Source organism: Melanotaenia boesemani, chromosome 10, assembly GCF_017639745.1.
Source record: "Melanotaenia boesemani isolate fMelBoe1 chromosome 10, fMelBoe1.pri, whole genome shotgun sequence".
In the NCBI taxonomy this organism is placed as follows: domain Eukaryota; kingdom Metazoa; phylum Chordata; class Actinopteri; order Atheriniformes; family Melanotaeniidae; genus Melanotaenia; species Melanotaenia boesemani.
This window is the reverse complement of record NC_055691.1, coordinates 10,407,928-10,428,188: the sequence shown is the minus strand read 5'-3', so window position 1 is coordinate 10,428,188 and position 20,261 is coordinate 10,407,928. Positions and strand designations below refer to the sequence as shown.

General features: G+C 45.5%; 2 protein-coding genes across 2 annotated transcripts in view; both read left to right on the top strand.

Annotated features, from left to right (window-relative positions):
* The window catches only part of LOC121647505 (NACHT, LRR and PYD domains-containing protein 12-like), a gene marked incomplete at its 3' end in the record, with an annotated part of 791,953 nt that overhangs the window by 282,436 nt on the left and 489,256 nt on the right, over window positions 1-20,261 (top strand). The gene's annotated exons all lie outside the window — the stretch shown is intronic.
* Window positions 739-15,488, top strand: nup160 (nucleoporin 160). The gene is made up of 34 exons (XM_041996019.1): window positions 739-871; window positions 1,489-1,597; window positions 1,670-1,880; window positions 1,961-2,177; window positions 2,252-2,442; window positions 2,525-2,761; window positions 2,970-3,067; window positions 3,162-3,246; window positions 3,425-3,493; window positions 3,563-3,646; window positions 3,872-4,042; window positions 4,188-4,287; window positions 4,405-4,570; window positions 4,691-4,824; window positions 4,924-5,084; window positions 5,456-5,592; window positions 5,664-5,731; window positions 11,017-11,167; window positions 11,243-11,312; window positions 11,384-11,482; window positions 11,844-11,963; window positions 12,034-12,129; window positions 12,206-12,300; window positions 12,512-12,608; window positions 12,993-13,098; window positions 13,191-13,351; window positions 13,420-13,480; window positions 13,708-13,824; window positions 14,104-14,227; window positions 14,439-14,537; window positions 14,642-14,783; window positions 14,935-15,060; window positions 15,138-15,233; window positions 15,310-15,488. The coding sequence occupies exons 1-34, from the start codon at window positions 778-780 to the stop codon at window positions 15,409-15,411; spliced, it is 4,194 nt and encodes a 1,397-aa protein (XP_041851953.1). The 5' UTR covers window positions 739-777; the 3' UTR covers window positions 15,412-15,488.

Here is a 20,261-nt window from a genome sequence, read left to right as displayed (position 1 = left end):
CTCCTCCACCATGATAAGGTGGTGGCTCATGGAGGAGCTCTATATATTTTCATGGATTTTTATTTATTGAAAATGCATTTGTCTTGTTCTATCAGTGGCTGTTCAGTGGTTAATTAAAGTGCAGCTGTTAATCAATTCACATCAAACTTTATTTATAAAGCGTTTTTCTTGCCAAAGGCAACACAAAGTGCTTTACACAATGTATGCATATTAAAGTAAAACAAGCCTTCACACACTACATGACATAGCAGTTTAAAAACACACCCATCATTGTCTCTCTAACAGTCACACAGACGTCCACATACATGTACAAACAGAGCAGTCCCCCCTCCCTACATTATACACAAACATGAACTCTCATTTCTGTTTCTTAGTACAAAAATAATAAAAGTAGTAAACATCTGGCTTGATGCTGCTGTGAGGAAACAATATCTTGGGGAACCGATCACAGAGGCCAGCACAGCAACCACCGAGATCGGAGCAAGCCAGAGTCCACATCACAGCTGTAGGACTGCAGTGCAGGACCCCCAGCCACTGGGACAAGGGCGATCACCACGGCAACAACCCCAGTCCAAGCTGGCAAAGCTCTTTGGGCGAAGGATCCCCATTAGAAAAGGAATGGCTGTTATACATCTTGTGTTGTGAACATCCCGGCTCAATCCGGCAGGGGGTGCAGAGTATCCGTCACATCCACTCCTATGTAATACCAGCAGCAGAAGAAGAAGAAGAAGGAGGCGGTTTGAAAGAGCAGCGCGCGCAGCCCGGCACGAGGACAAGATGGCGGCGGCGGCGTTGGAGCGTAGTTTTATCGAGATCTGCGGGTTTGAACGGGAAGCGGCGCGCCGGTTCCGAGATGTGACCGTGAATCTGGGTAAGTGGTACCGAAGCGAACTTCTCTCGGAACCCCCTGTTTCTTCAGCTGCTGCTTCTCGCTTGTTAACGCTAGCTGCAGCTAGCGGGATGCTAACACAAACACACGTTTGTGACCCAACTCTCCTGACGGAGTAACGTCTCGCGACAGCCGCCTTCTGCTTCAGCTGATCGCTCACCTGTACACTAGGTTAATCCTCAACCAAACATTAAATGTTATAACTTACCTCTGCCGCACTTTGCCATGAAAACACGGAAGCAAAACAAAGCAACACAAGCTGTAACAGTTGCTGTTTACCTTTGTTTTATTTCCTGGTACAGGTGACATCTCCAGGTAGACCCAGTGTAAACGGGGTCGCAATTCAGGTTTTCCATGTGTCCCTGTTCCAACACAACTTACTGAAATTAAGGAGTAATTGTGGAGAAGTTGTTTGATCCATTTAATTTGTGTTGAAGCAAGAATACTTTGAAAACCCGCTGGATTGCGGCCCTTGTAGGACCGGACTAATTAGCCCTGATTTAAAGGATCCGAACAGGAAGTGGGAACAGCAGCAGTTCCAGGTGGAGGTGTTGGATAGTCCAGATTCTGAATCAGAAACCTGTACTTGCTGTCTGCAGGTGTGAGTCCTCTTCCAGGTGGAGTGAAATTTGCAGACGGAGCTGGAGCTTTTCATTATGAGGAGAGTGGGAAGCTGCTGTCGGTCACCAGCAACAGATTCATCCACTGGTGAGTAGACATCCACAGGAAGCTGCTGCTGGGTCGGTTCTGACAGTTCTGATCCATCTCAATTGGTTTCAGGTCGACGTCTGGGGACACAGTCCAGCTGGTGGAAGAGTCTCTGGACACCAACCTGCTCAACAACAATGTCAGAATCCGGTTTCCCCACTGCTCGATTTTGCCCGGAGGAGTCCAGATCCAGGAGACCCTTAACCATGTTGTCGTCCTGATTTGCACCAATCAGAGCGTCCACAGGGTGACGCTGCAACACCCCACCAGGATGTACCGCAGCGTGAGTATCAGTCTGGTCACATGACGTCCAGTCACATGACGTCCAATCACGTGACCTTGTCTGTGATGTTTGCGCTCCAGGAGCTGGTCACGGAGCTGCACATGCAGTCCATCTTTACTGACGTGGGGAAGCTGAGTTTGCAGGACCCTCCTCACAGCGCCCTCATCCCAGGGGGCCACACAGGAAATCCCAGCACCTCTGCAGCCTGGCTCAGCTTCCAGGGGGAGGCTCACTTTGCCATGGCTTCACCAGCTGGAGGAATCACCGTGGTGACGCTGCCACCTCAGGACGTGGAGGGTATGTGCCACCCGACCCTTGTGACCTGCTGCAGGTTCACCGGATGATGAAGATGTAACTGTCGATGTTTACAGACGGTGTGACGATGGTGGAACTGAGGCGGAGCTCCGTGATGAGTAGGCTCTCTGGGTGGATGCCCACAGCCATCCGTGGGGAGCAGAGTCCAGCGGACCTGGTCCTCAGTCTGGCTGTCAGGGAGCTGGAGGAAGACTCCTTCATCTTCGCCCTGTGTCAGGATCACAGGCTGCGGATGTGGTCCCTCAAGGTCTGTTCTGGATTCATTCAGAACACAAACTGTTAGATGATCATAGAACATGTCTGATCCAGGTTCTGTTGTCCCCCATCAGAACCAGGCCTGTCTGCTGGAGGCGGACATGTTGGACTACATGCCGGCGTGTCGAGGCGTGAAGCGTCTGTCTGGTCAGGGGCACCGTCTCCGCCTGGCCTTCTCCTCCACCACTGGACTTTGCCTAGGGGTCTACCTGGCCATCCCCCAAAGAGGACAGTTCACCGTCCTGCAGCTGGTTGCTACGGACAACAATCGCTACAGCCTGGAACACATCTCATCGCTGTTCAGCACGCAGGTAAGCCACCACAACATGGACTCGCGATCTGGTTCCCATAGAACCCGGTGTGAGAGTGTCAAAACTGGATCCTCCAGAACCCAGTTTCAGAGCATCTAACTGGTCCCTCAGGGACTGAATGACATAAAATAATAAATGTCCAGATGGTTTTTTCTGATGATCAGATCGGTTCTGTGTTTGTTTCATGATCCGCCTGGTGACCCACCAGGAGACTCTGGTGGACTTTGCCCTGACCTCCTCAGATGTCTGGGCTCTGTGGGTGGATGACTCTAACACGACTGTGGTCAAATACATCAACTTTGAACAGTAAGAACAGAACCTGGATTCAAACCTGAGCTGCTTACAGGTCAAGTCTGTCTCTGCACTGTGGTTCTGATCCAAACTGTTTTGTGTCTTACAGCAACGCAGCAGGACAGTGGAACCAGGTGTTTGTTCAGCCTCTACCTGAGGAAGAGGTCCCCATCGGAGTAGACCTGGACCCCAGGGTAGAACCGCTACTCACCAGAACTATGGGATGAGGATGGGGATTAGAATGAAGATAAAGATGAAGATTAGGACGATGATGGGGATGACGATTATGAGCATGGGGTTGATGAGGATTAGGAAGGTGATGACATGGTGATGAGTATGATGATGATGTTGATGTCTCTGATCTTTGTTCAGGAAACTTACCTGGAGAATCTGTTTTCTCCACTCCGTTTCACCGCCTCCGCCATCATTAAAGCTCTGCAGGTGAGTCCCCGTGTGTATGTGTGTTTCTGATGTGTGTGTGTGTCTGATGTCTGTGTGCTCTGTATTCAGATCTTCCGTCGTGGTTCTGATTGGACCTCTGATCCGTCCTGGGAGATGCTGAAGAAGGAAGTGACTCTGGCCGTGGAGAGCGAGGTAGGTGTGTGTGTGTGTGTTCTTGTTCACACAGAGTCTGGGGGTGGAGCTAAAGAATGCAGCCTGAACAGGAATTCCATGTGGCTGACGTCCTGTGGGGAAGTGAGTCTGAAGGTTTTCAGACAGAAACTGATGCTGCTGGATCAGGAAAACAGACCTGTTAGACAGAAAGGTGTCTCATCTGTACTCTCCATCTCACACCTACCCTCTCTTCTTGCCCTCCAGCTCCAGAGCAGCGTCACAGAGTTTGAGTTTTCTCAGGAGGAGTACCGTCAGCTGCAAGTGGAGTTTTGGTCCCGGTTCTACTCTTGCTGTCTCCAGTACCAGGAGGCCCAGTCATGTCCGCTGGGTCTGACCGTCGACCAGCACACCGGGATGGTTTGTCTGCTCCGGAAGGTAAGCGATGGGGCGGAGCCTGTAGATGTCAAAACAAGCAACGTTATTTAAACAGACAGACAGCAGTGAAACTTTATTTAAACTGACAGAGGACAGTGAAACTTGGTTTATATTGAATTGAATTGGATCTTCATTTAAACTGCAGGGCTTCATATCGTTCCTGCTGCCTTGTTTTGCCGTGGATCACCTCTACCTGTCCTACGACCCGTACCTGGTGTCTGAAGAGGCCACACCCATCACTGAGGGTAACGATGCACCTTTAACTGGTCACCTGACAGAACCCCGCCCATGCCTGATGGACAGACATATGACATGTTTGAGCTCAGCCTGGACCACCGTTTTGGTTTCTGTTCTGTCCACAGACCCTGACGTGGGCCGAGACGTCCTGCAGCTGGTCCAGTGTCTACGGCTGGTCAGTGACGCCATTTCCACGGAGATGGCGTACGAGATGGAGAAAGCTCTGGAGTACCTGCAGACACCTGAGAGAGCCGCCGAGCTCGTCCTGGAAAACATGCTGTGTAACGACAAGTAAGTTCCCACCTGTCCTCTCTGTCTTACTGGTCCACACCTGTCCTGTCTAGTGAAGGATTAGATTTTTGAGTTATGTCAGTGATGATGTTTGAGAAAAACCTTCTGAACTTTCTACAGCGATAACGTGATCGTTGACATCCAGAACAAACTGCAGGACGTCCGGAACCCGATGGCAGCCATGATGGTTCTGCTGAGGGAGCTGGACCTGGAGACGGACTCTGAGCTCAGTGGAGACGCTCCAGTAACAGCAGGTAACTCCAACACAGACATTAAGGAAAATGAGCTACAGGACAAACAGTTTGGATATTCTTCTACACCCCTCCCCACTCTGCTGCTCCATGTGTCTGCAGGTCCAACTCTGAACGTCCGGATCAGCCTGTCTCAGCTGTACAGCAGCAGCACCGCCATCTCCGTGATCTGTCAGGCTGTCTGTCACATGACCATGACCCGGGCTGTGTTCTGCAGGGACCTGTTGATCCTGCAGAAACTCTACCTGCGATTCGGAGACAATGTATGTACACAAACACACACACAAACATCTCCCTGTGTTAACTGATTCAGCAGAGATGGCGTCATACAGGAAGTTGGTGTAATGTCAGGGTCTGGTCCATCATGGCAGAAAAGCATGAACCAGTAGGTTTGGCGTCACCTGGTGGGAACTGGAATGATTGTCTTCAACATGAGTTACCATGGTGATGGGACGGCGTGGACTGAGCTGTCCTAACCTGTCCTAACCTGTCTTAACCTGAATTCTTGGTCAGAGGGTGTGATGGTATCGTCCTGACTGGACTGTGACATGAATACCAGAGTCCATCACCGCCTGCTGACCTGGCTTGTGGCATCATCAGCTGGGTGGGTTTTAACCTGTCTGTGTGTGTCCAGGTGTTTCTGGGTGGGGGGGCCCAGCTGCTGCAGCTCCAGCAAGATCTGATCCCCCGGACCTCCCACCTCCTCTCCTCCTATCACCTTCTCAAACACATCAGTCAGAGCCTCGCCTCCTCCGTCCCCATGGACACCATGTGAGTACAGGAACACACACATGCACAGATGAGTGTGTGTTCAGGTGTAAACGTCCTGTACTTTATTTCAGAGACATGAACCTGCAGCACCTCACGGCTCTGGAGCTGTCTGACACACCAGCTGTTTGCTCCCGCTCAGGTCAGAGGACACACACATCAACTTTATTAAAACACAAGAATTAAAACAGGACTAAACGAACAGTAAATAACCCTTAAAACTCCACAAGCTCACTTATATCATCAGCAGTTTCTCAGGAACGTAGTAACTGTGGGATAAACTGTGATGGATAGTTACCCTTCAGGTGATCTACTTAGGTTTTCCAGGCATTTCTATCCCGTCCAGGAGGTTTACAATCCAGCCACTAAATGTAGTTTTTATTCAGAGACTATCTGGTAAATCCACAATGATCCATGATAACAGCTTTATTTTACTTTCATCATAAAAAGATCACTTCTATGTTGCTAAGAGACCTCTATTTAGACCTGGACATGATGATGAAGCCACTTCCTGTCAAACTTTCCACCAATCAGAGAGCTTAAATTGACAGTAATGTCCAATCAGGAGCAGCCAAAGATCAACCAGTGAGCAGAAAGTTCTATGTGTGTCTGAAAATAAGAAAAATAATGCTCCTCTTTGGCTGGAATAAAGCTAAGAAGATGTTTCTGATGCACGGTGGCGCCACAAAGCAGCTGAGCTGGAGTTGGTTTAGTAGGGATAGCATGGCTTGAAGTATTCTGGCACCGTGCTGGATCTCATTTTTTTGCAGTGGAAACAAAAAGGAAAGATAGTTTAATAAACTTGATGTGTGCACTAATGTTGTTACGTGAGCAGGTCCTTGGAAAAGGTGTGGTTGAGATCCAGCTGCAGTTTAGATCGACATCAGGCTCTTTCCGACTGTAGGAACCTTTTGCAGTTCCTATAACCTTTTCAGGAACCAGGCCGTTTTTTCGCGCATTCCGACATATAGGAACTAGGGACCAAAGCCCCCAGTTCCTATAACCATTTTAGCTCCTGCTCCGAGGCAGGGTCTGAGCGGGGTTCTATAGGAACCCTCATGACGTAGGTGTTTGGTGACTGGTAGCTACGCCCCTTGCCAGATTTCCGCATTTTGTGTCCCCGCCACATTTAAAAAAACACGGCTGCACATACGGACAAAAACAACAACAGAGCAAGCGATAAATGGACCGACGAGGAGGTCGAAGCTCTTCTGACCGTCTACGCCACAGAGGATTTTCAGAGAGGTTTTGAAGGTTCGCAGCGAAATATAAAAATATTCCTGACGATCAGGTCTCAGTCAGAGAACGCGGGATAACGCGAAGCAGCGCACGTAGAAAACTCACACAAAAAAACACAAAACACAACACTACAAATAAATTAAGGATCATGACAACCGGAGTGGGACGAACCGAAAAAACAGTAAATTCCACAGCTTGTACCACCGACATGTTTAGTCGGTCAACGCCGCAGCAAATGACTCCTGCGTGCGGCAGGAAAAGCCACTGTGATATGCAGCATATACACACGTTATTTTATTTTACAGTTATTTTTGCTCTGCTGTATTCATTACAAAATAAATAAATGACTTTGTAAAGAGTCTGAAGTATTCAGTTTGTGTCTGTTAGATGTGCTTTGGCCACATCTATAAAATATTAGCTAATAAAAATTATGAGTAGTTATTAACTTATCACAGCTATGAAATATGAAATAATCCATCTTTGGCCGCTACATTTTAAGTCTTATCCTGGGTGTAAATTACGCTAGTTTATCAACTTTATAATATGCTCCATATCACAGGACGAAGTTTATCATGTTTAACCAAGATCTGACACAAATAGCACACCTGTAAACATTTCACCACCCTTTTTATATTTTTACCTTTATCTACGCTAAATCTGTGTGACTATGTCCTCATAATTCTAAACCATAAGTCAGTCACAACCAACCCTTCACTGACGGATTACTCCTTCATCTTTCTACTGATGATTCCATAAAACACACAAAGCTTAATAGCAGATGATGAGATCTTTATTTTGCACATAACACTCACAACAAAAAAAAAAAATGTATGTTCTGTCTGTCGAACTTCCAGAACATGATGCTTATTATGAAGAGGTGTGTTGTGATTAGCTGGAAGGCAGGAGGTGAAGCATCCAGGCTGCTCTCCATCTCCTTCAGTATCTGCAGCAGGTGGTTGTGTCCATCCTCTCCAGTGCAGCTTCAGGCGGCCACAGATGTATTGAAATGTCTCCCTGGACATACAGGAATTCTCTGTCCACTGCTTATCGGTAAAACTGAGAACAACCTTTTCCCACTAGTTATCAGCTTTGCTCCGGACCAGCTGGACGGTGAGGAGGTTGAATGAGCTGCAGCAACGTCTGAAACAGAACAGGAGTTACAATAAACCCGCCGTCTGAAATATTTACTTATTGTAATCTGCTCAACACAGACAGTAGAAAACCGTCTGAAACGTTTACTCATAAGACACGTATACAATCGCTGCATGTTCAATAAGTTAAACTTACACGTCGTCTCCTTTGTCTGTGGCGGATCTCCTGCCGCTGGATTCTTCATCTTCTGACTTTCAGGAGCCTTCCAGCCTCGACGTGAGACGCCTGATTTTATAGTCCATCAGTAACTTCTCCATCAAGCAGAGCGTGAACACTACGATCTCTTCGTTCTCCATACTGTGTTGTTTTGTTTTTAGCGGGTTTTGTTTTGTTGTTATGTGGCGCTAAAGTCACACGCCACTGTCGCAGACGTATGCGTCACATCGGTCCCGCTACCGCCCCCAACTCATGTGCGAATGCAACAAGAAACAGTTCCCCTGGAGAAGGGCCGTTCTTAGAACTAGGACAGTTATTAGAACTGCGTTCTTAGAACTTCTCTGTCGGAATGCGCCTATTATCGGCTCTTTAGATACGGTGGAGCAGAGACGTTGGTGAAAACTAGCTGGTCTCTACTTCAGTGTTGGGGTGGAGGGTAAGCTTCTCAAGCCTGGTTGTTAACTGATATTTATGCCACATATTTTCGGAGAAGTGCTCTCTGTTTTCTGGTGGAGGTGTGCGGCCCAACGTGACTTTGCACACCTGTCTTCACATCGGGGAAAATTGTAAGCGTGCGAATATGTTGAGTCTGAAATGACATGCTGTCATTTTAATAAGGTAAATAACATCAGGCTGTTCAGCTGTTGTCTGAGCATGGATGGAAGAAATATTCAGAGACACAGTTAGAAGTTAGTTTCTGATCTGTGATTTACAAAAGGGGCAAATCTGCTGCTTTTTGGGGACCCAGACCACATAAGACCAGATCATGCTGAGAAACTACCACTAAAATTTGCAGGGGTCTGCAACCTTTACAGTCCAAAAAGCTCCAATGTCACTTTTGAAGAAACTCATTTTTATTTTTAGGTTTTAGAATAAAGAAAAATCTTTTGCAAAAAATAAAAATACTTTTTTCTATGGGTGTAGATATTTGTGGAAACAAAAAAAGTTAATAGTTTCCAACCTGATGACAAGACATATAGATTAAAGATATATATATATATATATATATATATTACTGGCACTTGTGGTGTGATTGTGTTTTGGAGATTCAATACAATTGTTCCATGAAAAAATCTGGAAAATTGCCAAAAGCCTGCATTTGTTATATCTATATTTAAAAGTATTAATTAGCATTTTTAGCCATGTCTTACAGTTTTTCTCGGTTTAAGACTCCTTTTTTCCAAACTGAACACAAACCGAATTTTCAAGTTACCTTCACAAAAACTCAAACTCTTCTTGCAAAACCAAACTCACCTCAAAACAGTTTAATCTGCCCAAAACTAAACCATGTTGTCTAATCGCGCCCCAAGTCAATCAAAATGAAAAATGACTGAGCAGTCATTGAACTTTACATAGAAAAATGGAACACAATGCTCGGGACATGAAGCTGTAGAAATAAATGTTTATTGTTCGCTGTCGGCTAAATGCATGTTGCAAAAACAAACAACCTGTACATTTAGCACTTGTATACAGTAACCCTACGTTTAAAAAAAAAAAAAAAAAAAAAGTACAACCATACAAATGAGAAGTGCATTACTCAGGTACAGCATCGTCACTGGCCACAGGGCTTCATTCACATCACAGATCACATTTTGTCTGGCAATTCAACAGGGGAAAAACCCCTTGGCATGCCTCCACTATGTCACCACAGGCTAATTCTATTGTAGGAGACTTTCCTGGTGTAAGGTTGGTGTTCTTATACCTTCCACCGCATGAGGAGAGGAATTCTTCAGTGGGGTTCAGGAAAGGGGAGTACGATGGAAGGCAAAGATTGAAAAAAACCTTAGTTCATATTGAACCACTCTAACCTGGAGGGCTCTGTGAAAACTCACATTGTCCCAAACAGCAACATAGATGGGTGCTCATCCTGCTGCCCTGACAGAGCATCTCACATGTGACTGAGGAGCAGGTGAGTGTTGTAGGGCCCCAGGTTGGCATGATGGTGGACAACTCCACGATTGCTGATGGCAGCACACAATGGGACACTGTCACCACGCTGCCCAGCGACACCAACAATGGCCCGTTGGCCAGTCACATTACAGCCTCTCCGTTTGCTGAGAATATCCCAGCTTCATCCATGTAGATGTATTCATGGGGCTTTCCATTGCTTCCAGTTTGAAAACTCCTTCTCCTCTCAGATATCTATCTGTTGTAGTGCCTCACAAACCAGTGCTCTCTGAACTGGCTTATATGTGTTCCCTCATATCATTAGTGTGCTCAATTTTGAGTTGTGTTAAACTAGTGACGCCTGTGCTTTAATTGTGTTTGACTTTTGCCACCTGTGCTCACCATTATACAACACAGATGTATCACCATGAAAATGTGTTGGCAAATTTTGTCTGAGGGTTGCTGGCCCCTGGTTTAGGATGTTGAAAGGGAAAAGTTGAAATAGTTTCTGTTGTGTGTTTGTTTCAATGCCAATATTTTTTTTAGAGAATGATGTGCAGATGAGAAAAGGCTTGGTCACCGTTGATCTGTGTGCTATTTCTACAAAGTTCTGTTAGTAATAAATTCTGCTTTCTTCTTCTGGTCGGCCTTTATGCTGCTATATCTATTCATACATTCATTTTAGCCTCAGAATCTGACAGCTGAGGCAATCAGAACCATGAGGAACACCACTACACACTGGTGTGTTTAGAGAAAACATCATGAACATTGAACAACTGGAATCTGACAGATACAACTTAAACCGACCTGAACTAGAACCACATGTCCAGTGAGAGGCTCAAACATCCATCACTTTCAGAGTTCCTCAGTTTTCACCTGAAATCACATGGAGCTGGAACATTGATCAGTGAGCCAGTGTCTCAGGTGTGCGAGGACGCAGCGTTCAGACAGTCGGAAGAAGTTGGAGGTTTGATTCTTGTTTCTATCCTGCAGCTCTGAGTCCTCAGACGGTGGTGGAGCTCTTCTACCAGACGTCTGCCAGGAGGATCATCATCTCTCAGATGTTTTCTCAGCAGCAGAGCGACTCTCTGCTCCTCTGGAATCACATGATCTCCAACGTGGTTCAGCTACTGGCTCAGCTGCTGTATCCTTCATGGTTTGAGGGGGAGGGGTTAAAAGATGCAGCCACTTCCTGTTTGTCTTAACCTCTGTGACCCAGTTGGCCCAGTAACCCTGGTTTCCAGTTCCCGGAGGTTCTGATGGCCAACTGTCAGTACACTCAGCTGCAGGTGAGTCTCTATCTGCTCAGAGGACCTGTGATCACCTTACCTGTCTTACTTGTGTGTGTGTGTGTGTGCAGGAGTACGTGCGTCTGATTGGTCCATGGTGTCAGGTGAACATCGGCTCCTGTCGCTTCATGCTGGCTCAGTGTTATCTGGCCAACGGGGAGGGTCAGAAGGTGGGTCTGCGGGCGATGTTGCTGCAACATCACATTGTTTTAGTTGCTATAACAACAACAACAACCCCACACAAACACTTAAAAAGACCACCAGGGTGATACCCTCTGCTGAAATGCATGAGTCTGTTTTGACTCTTCATTGTTAGTTTCATGTGTGTGTACCTTACGTACAGGCTTCATAAACAGAATGTAAATCTCACCAACCATAATCCCTTAAAATCTTGAAGCTTTCACTTAGAATGTGTTTTTATCATTCCTCTATTGTTAATGTTTCTTCTGCAACCTGCTGTGATGTTTTAATGTTTTACGTAGAATTTTCTTGTAATTGACTTGTAAACCTGCCTAACTGCTTCCTGTTTAGGCTCTGCAGTGCTTCCAGGAGGCGGCGACGGAAGTGGAGAAGGAGGAGTTTCTAATGAAGCTGACGGGCAGCGAGGACGAGGAGGCTGCTTCCAGCCCCAGACTGCAGTTCTACAACAAGGTACGCTCACCTGTACAGCCCTGCTGTTACCTGTGTGGAGCTGCAGGTGAGTGACACTGTGATCTTGCAGGTGCTGCGGCTGCTGGAGGATGTGGGTCTGCCTGAGCTCGTCATCCAGCTCGCCTCTCTGGCTGTTACAGAGGTCGGCGGTGACGTCAACAGTCAGGTAAACAAACGTCTCTGCAGGCAGGTTGTTGTCTTTGACCAGATGAACATGTAAACCACAAACACCGTGTCTGCAGGCGGCTCTGTGGACTCGGATCTTCAAGCATCATCTGGATCTGGGACACAACAGTGAAGCCTACGAAGCTCTGACACAGAACCCAGACAGCAGCATGTACGTACACACACACACACACACCTGCAGGTTTACAGCTGTTTCCGCCTGCAATGTAGACTCTGATCATGTGGTCACATGACACCCTGGTGAAAACAGATGTTCTAAAATCTCTTTTTAGAGAGATTTTTAGTTTTCTGTTTTTACTAAACTACTGTCAACATAATACTTTATTTAATGGCCAATAGTTTATCTGTGTGTGTGTTCTCAGGCAGCTGGATTGCCTCCGTCAGCTGGTGGTGGTTCTGTGTGAACGCTCTCAGCTTCAGGATTTAGTCCAGTTTCCATACGTCAACCTGCACGATGAGGTGAGACCGGACCCCTGACCTCTGTGTGACCATTGATCTGTCTGCAGGTGTTAAACATGAACATTTATCCAGGATAATTTTTGCTGAACTGATTCTGAATTGATCGATAACAAATAAGATGGACTGATGTCCATGATGATGCAGATATCCACTTGATTGATAGACTCAGGTATTAATCACAGCTTCATTCTGCTGAACAAGGATCACATTGATCTGCTTCTGTCTGATCAATCAGCAGGTTTCTTTCCTGTTTGTCCTGATCAGTCACATGATTAGTCTGACTAGTCATGTGACCTTCAGATGGTCAGTGTGTTTATCTCAGATTAGTCATGTGACCTTCAGGTGGTCAGTGTGTTTATCTCAGACTGGTCATGTGACCTTCAGGTGGTCAGTATCATTGAGTCCCGAGCCCGTGGTCTGGACCTGCTGACCCATAACTACTACGACCTGCTGTACTCGTTCCACATCGCCCGCCACAACTACAGGAAAGGTAAGTATTCACTCTCATACAATCACCGGTGTGTGTGTGTGTGTGTGTGTTGCTGCTCCTGACTGTGCGTGTGTCTCTGTGTGTGTGCTCAGCGGGAACCGTCATGTTCGAGTTCGGGATGCGGCTCGGTCGAGAGGTTCGGACCCGACTGGGCCTCCAGAAACAGGTGAACTGTTACCTGGCCGCTTTGAACTGTCTGCGCCTCATCAGACCCGAGTACGCCTGGATCGTCCAACCCACCTGCGGGAACACGGTGCGCACACACACATACACCCACACACACAGGTATGTACTGGTTGTGACTGTGTGTTTCTGCTGCAGTACGAGCGACCCGGAGCGTCACCGAAGAGAAATTCTGATGGAGAGTTTCCTGCAGAACCAGGTCCGTTCACTTTCTTTCTGTTTGCTGTAAAATGATCCTGGAGCAGAACTGGTGGCGACTGATCAGAGTCTGGACTGGATTGTTCTGAAGGTTCTCATCATGGAACCTAAAGAGAACCTTCCCGTTAGAACCAGAGCAGAATTCAGCTAGAACCCAACTCAGAGCGTTTGTGTCTATAAACAGATTTGGAAACAGCTCATGTATTCTGGTTCTGGTTCTGTTCTCAGCCTCAGGCAGACGTCAAGTAGACATCCTGGAACTACACGACCTGGAGAAAGAGTACTTCCTGTCCCGGGCCCGGCTCACATTGGCTCAGCACCACCCGCCGTCTGCAGCCATCGCAGGTAAATGTTCGCCCTGCCCAACCCGAGTCCAAATAAATCAGGGTCTGACAGGTGGTTCTGGTTGCAGCCCAGAATCATTTGTGTTCAGTTTGGTTCTGGTTCCTCCAACTTCTGGTATCATTGGAGAATCGTATCCATCAGTTGATGGAGTCTGCACCATCATTCAGTGTGACTGTTCAGAACCTGATGGGTGCTGTCCCTCAGTCCAGGTGATGTTTAAACACATCTACTCTGTCGGTGTGTGTTTGTGTGTGTGTTTGTGTGCCTTTGTCCAAGCAGGCAGTGCATCAGCGTCGGAGCTCGTTACCCTGCTGGTCCAAACCGGACTCTTTGACTCGGCTCTGGCTTTGTGTCAGACCTTTAAACTGAACCTGAATCCGGTCTTTGAGGGTCTGACCTTCAAGTGAGTTCAGAGCAGCACACACATACTTGATGCCACATATTATGTCACACACTCTGCACTCAACTGTGTGTGCTTCAGAACTGCATTGGACACGCCCACCTCATTAGCATACAGCACATAAATGCATCTATCATTAAATACGTTCTGATCTTTGAACTGATCTCAGTGATGTTTGTGACTTTTACCTGGTTTTTTACCTGATGTTGTGCAGGTGCATCAAGTTGCAGTTTGGGGGGGAGGAGTCACAGAATGAAGCTTGGAGCTGGTTGGCTGCCAATCAGCTGTCAGTCGTCAACACCAAGGAGTCCAGGTGTGATGTTTATGTCCCTGATCACTTTGATCCGCTTTGTAACCTGATCAGAAGCTGATCAGAACGTGTTGAACCGTCTTCTGACCTGTTTCTTCTGCTCTCAGCGCCGCAGATGAGGCGTGGCGGCTGCTGGGTTCCTACCTGGACAGGTATCCTTCCACCAATGGGCAGCACCATCATCAAGTCATCCACAAGCTGCTGTCACACGGGGTTCCTCCTCCTGATTGGCTGCTGCAGTCTTACAAGGTGAGCATGGGCGGGGCTATACCTGGAGCAGGGAATGGCACCGCAACGATGAGAAGCTCTGATGTTTGTTTACAGATGGAGACAAGGATCAGAGTCCGGTTCTGTGTCTGAGGACCGAGCTGTTTGTTGATGGGTTGTTTGTTGTTTACAGCGTGCGGACGCTGCGTCTCTGCTGCGTCTCTTCCTGAACTTTGACCTGCTGGAACCTGCAGCCGAGCTCGTGTTGGAATATGTTGACGCTGTTTTGGGTCGAGGTCATCAGTACTTTGGAGTAGAGGTACGCACACGGTCACGTGCACACCTACACATGCACACAGCAGCGTGTTAAACTCTGTATGTATGTGTGTGTTTCAGAGGCCGCTGTCTGCCACGTCTCCGCCCACCTGGCTGCCGTACACCTCCATCGATCAGCTGCTGAGCGCTCTGAGCGAGACGCAGACCCACAGCAGCGTGAGTCACTTCCTGTTTACATGTTTACATCAGTGATGTCATCATGTGTCAGAGTCTCATCATTGTTGTCTTTCAGCTTCACAGCAAAGTTCGGGACAAACTAGATGAATATCACAATGTCGTTCGACAGATGACCAGCCTGAGGCTCGCAGTTCAGAGACAAGTCGCCGCCATCTGATCAATCATCTGATCAGTTTTCTATTTCTTGTTTTTTTTTCATCTGTAAATCTGCTAAATTAAAGTGTTTTTGTTTTTTTTAAGGTTTTGTCGACTCATTTCTCTCACACAGGAACTGAACTGTGATGTCATCAGCCTCATTTGCATATTTAAAGTTTAACTTCCTGTTTACAGAACATGAACTCAACTGATCAGGTCACATGATCCTCAAACCCATTTTAAAAAAGACCAGATTAGACCGGATCAGACTGGAACTTCAGAGAGCACTCTGCCATCAGCCTGATGTCACCGGTGATTCTTCTGTAAAATCAGCCAATGATCTGTTTGCCTTGTTGCCATGGAACCTGAGGCATAGCCATTTTCAGATGGTGATTGTTACAGGAAATATTTAAATCTGTCTCCAGATGAGAAAAACCCGGACTGAGCAACGTTCTCATTAGAACGTCTGAGAAAACCGATATTCGAGTTTTTAGTCCGAGGTTCTTTTATCTGGACCCGAGTCATGGAAATCCACACCACATCCAGGTTCTTTTAAAGTCCCATTTCCTCTGAGGGGTCCAGGATGGGATGGTATGTATCCACAGCAACTGTACCCTCACCCTGGTAGCCAGGTATTGGCTGGGTAGTGATAGATGTCAGCTACACGTAACAACATCTTCCTTAAAGGCGACCCAGAAACAACGGTGGACACACAGCAGGTCTGCCATTAGAATTTAATGGATTGTTTACAAAGCACAAATGTTCATTAAAATTAAGTGATAAATTTAAATATAAATGGTAAATAAATACAAATTTATTCAAATCATAAAAACCAGGCTGAAAACTTTAATAAACTCACTGATAGCAAACTGCTTCTTTTAACAAGTTTAATCTGTTATTTGTTTACTTTATTTTCACCTTTACCTGTATTTTATTCAAAATGCCTTTTTTTCCAATTATTTTTTTTATTGTAATTTCATTTGGCTTTTGCCTTCACTTTTACTCTACAGAATGAATTGGGGATTATCTTGAGATTGATTTTTATATTTTGAATCCTTTCTGTGTCTGAGCAGTCTGTTCATGTTTTAGCTGCATCTTGTTTTCTGGTGGAGTCGCATTAATAACAAATAGAAACAGCAGCTTGATCCAGACTGAATTTCTAAATTGATTTCAGGCAGCATAAAGCTACAGGAATATATGCTGAAAACATTGCAGGCTTTTTATGGGAGCGTAACATTTACAACTTCAGAAGAGCTCAGAAAACAGATCAAGGTGAAGTTTTATGTCCGGAGGCTAACGAATTTTGAAAGAAAAAACAATCCGAGGATTAACCATCATTTTTATACTGGAACAACGGCTTTCCTTATATTCAGGATTTGAGATCTTTATTGTCATTGTGAAAGCATAAAATTTGGAGTAAAGTTTGTAAAGAATGAAATAAATTAATAATGATACTAATGATTATTATTATTACGTGACTGAACCGCTAAATGTACCTCCACATTTTATCCAACATTGGGAAGTTAAGGTTCCTGAGACGTGGAGGATGTGTACCATCCAGGCCTCATTAATTACTGCAGTCAGTGAACGCTGATTTCTGACCAGTTGCTGGTGCAGTTCATCTCTGAAGCCGTGCTGTACTCCAGCAGCAGATGATGCTGCAACAGAAATGCTCATCAGCAAGAATCCGGGGAAATAGTTGGTTCACAACACGTCTTTTATCCACATGAACCCGTTTAGGAGAAAATTATTCTGAATAAACAGAACTGATCATCATACTGTTCACATCATTAGAAAAAGACACAATGATTTATTTTTGAGATACTGAGCCTGTTTACAGCCACACCAAAAATCAGATCATAACAGGATTCATGGAGCTATCAGATTATTTCAGTCATCATGTAAACAGCATGATGATGCTGCAGAGGCTGCTGTCATTACATATTCAGTAAAACAGCCGTAGTAGGGTTTTAACAATTTAAATACAAAAATAAATATTTTATGGAGGTGTTGAATGTGTGAATTATTGTGGCATTTATAGATTAATTTATGCTTTTTACCAGTATGACTCACAAAGTTCTATAAAAATGTAACCACCACTTCCTTTCCCCTGGTGTTGCTGCTTTGAAAGGGATTTTCCAATTTCTGTATAAAGTATCAGATCAGTATCAGATCGGTATCACCGATACTGGCTTGTAATTTGCTTGGTATTGGATCGTAAAGTAAATTAGTGGTATCGCATATCACTACTGTCAAGTGAAGTTGTGCATGCATGCGGGTAGGGGAGTGCCTGTTCAGACACCTGTGGTAACCAAGGAAACGGGGCTGTGGAAGTCCCTGAAACAAAGAACCATTGGTTCGGGTTTTCATTCCACATCCAGGAGTTATTATTTTGTAGATGTGAGACAATTGGGAGGGCTTCACAAAGGAAGCAGAGTTAGCTCGAGTACAACTACACTAAACGAGCCCAAAAACTGAAAATATAGTGACTTCACAGAAAAACAAACACTTTGCAACACTGCCCATCACCACTGGAAACAGGAAGAGGCTCACAGCTGCTGCCCGACATGTAGTAATTTAGCTAGTAACGGAATACTAGCCAGTAACTGAGTTACTTTATTTAAAGAGTAATGCGTTAGAGTATTAGTTACTGACAAAAGTAACGCCATTACAGTAACTCATTACTACCCAACACTGATTTCCAGATAGTTGGTGTTCCAGCTACACCAGCTCCTAAAATGCTGTATAAGACTAGAAAATCACAAACTCGTTACAAACATGTTCACCACGACAACAGCAGCCAGTTTTGGTGATAACAATAAATAAACCAAAACAAATGTAAACAATGTAATTATTGATAACTCGCTGTTGTTTACACTAGAAACTTAACAGACACAAAATATAAAGAATTTTAATAAAAACTGGACTACAAGTGGTACTGGACACTGCCATCTTTAAATCTCTGAAACCTATGAGCTCACCGTTCACTTCCTCTCTCATCAGTCAGAACTTCAGACAGGATCAGATAAGGACCAGCAGTGTTTGGGTCCAGAATGAGAGGAGTGTAGCAGACCAGGTCCTTAATGTTGTCCCAGATGTTGCAGGCCCGGTTGCCCAGGGGTTTGGCCTGGTCTAGCAGAGCTCCTGGGTGCAGCTGTGGATCCTCCAGCAGGGAGCAGCATTGGACTCTTTTCACTGAAGCTTTGTAGTTGTCCAGGAATGAGACATCTTCAGCTTCAAACTCTTCTTCTGTGGTTCTGAAAAAGCTGCTATCTCTCTGCTCAAAGCCTCCATCATCTCCTTCATCATCCCACTCTTCTGCTCCTCTTCCTCCCTCACTGCAGCCAGTCTGGCTTCCTCTTCCTCAGCTACAAACTACTTAATCCAGTGTTTCTCAATCCAGGTTCGTAAGACCCCCTGCCCTGCATGTTTTAGAAGTAACCCTACTTTAACACACCTGAATTAAATGAATGACTTGTTAAAAGGTTGCAAAGAACTTGATGAGGAAGTTAATTAATCTGAATCAGGTGTGTTGGATTAGGAACATGTCTAAGACACGCAGGGCAGAGGGTCCTGAGGACCTGGATTGAGAAACACTGCCTTAATCTGTCTCTCAGTGTGTTGGACCTGTATCGTAATGTGTTCAGCTGTGTCATAGTTCTTCTAAACTTCCTTCTGGAGCTACGATTTCTCCTTTAATGCTTCCAGAGTTTCCTGGTGTTCTTTCCTGTGCTGCGGAGCAGCTTCATTCATGGGTCTGAATCCGTGCAGATGAGACACATCAGCTGTCGATGGTCCAGACAGAAGGGTTCGAGTTTCTCAGGGTGCAGACAGCAGAGACCTTCTGAAGCTTTCTCATCTTTCACCTTGAGCACTAGGTCTAAAGGTGGAACATCCCTAGAAGAGCTTCTCTTACAAACAGGACCCTCATGCCCTGGTTTCTGTGCCCACCAGCTCTTCAGACAGTTTCTACAGAAGATGGCCACAGGACAGAAGGACTGAAGACGTCACGACAGACCAGACAGAGGTCCTCCTCTGATCTGGAAGCCACTTGGTATGATTTCCCACAACTCATGCCGCCCAAAGAGCCTTACGATCAAAAACACAACTAAAAAGAAGTTAAAAATGTGACGGTCGTGCAGGAAATTTTTACAATACGATAAAACAAGTACAAACAATCCTAAAGACAATAAAACAAATTAAAGAAAATAAATGTTGTGCTTCTTCAGTTTAAATGATCCAGTGTTTGTTCAGATCTGATATGTAAGGGCAGATTATTCCAGTCACCTCCAGACTTTAGTTTCGTCCTCAGAAACAGGACCTTGGGCTTCTAATGAAGCATAAATAAGCAGCAGCTCAGTAAGATGGAACAAAAGGAAAGAAAAGAAATAATCTTTTTTTTTTTTTTTTTTACTTGGCCCTTTAAAAAATGTATAAAAATATTTAAATATTTTTTGTACATTTATGTTTACTGTGATATCAAAATGATTGTAGTGCAAAAGGTGTCCATCAGGGGGCGGAAGTCAAGAATCAGGTTGTGTACAACGGGTGTTTTGAGCCAAGTTTTTACCATGAAGTCATGCAAAAGGTCTCAGAAATGGTGTGTATCATTAACAACGGTTAAGTGACCTAAAAATAAAAAGTAGCATTTTAAACTGGATCCTGTAGGTGATAAGAACCAGAGAAGAGACGTTAACACCAGGGTTATGTCCTCCTACCAGTCAGATGCATTTTGGACAAACTAAAGACGATGGACAGAGGACTGGTCCACACCAGAGAACAGAGTTGCAGTGGTCAATCATTGAACACGTGGAGAACAAGACGTTAGCCGAATGGCTGCTGTCTGAAAGCTAAACTAGACCACTGCACTCA

Coding starts and splice junctions, on each gene's coding strand:
- nup160 (XM_041996019.1), top strand. CDS start 778: ATGGCGGCGGCGGCGTTGGAGCGTAGTTTTATCGAGATCTGCGGGTTT. Junction 2,762..2,969: donor CATCGCTGTTCAGCACGCAG/GTAAGCCACCAC, acceptor GTGACCCACCAG/GAGACTCTGGTGGACTTTGC. Junction 15,234..15,309: donor AGACGCAGACCCACAGCAGC/GTGAGTCACTTC, acceptor GTTGTCTTTCAG/CTTCACAGCAAAGTTCGGGA.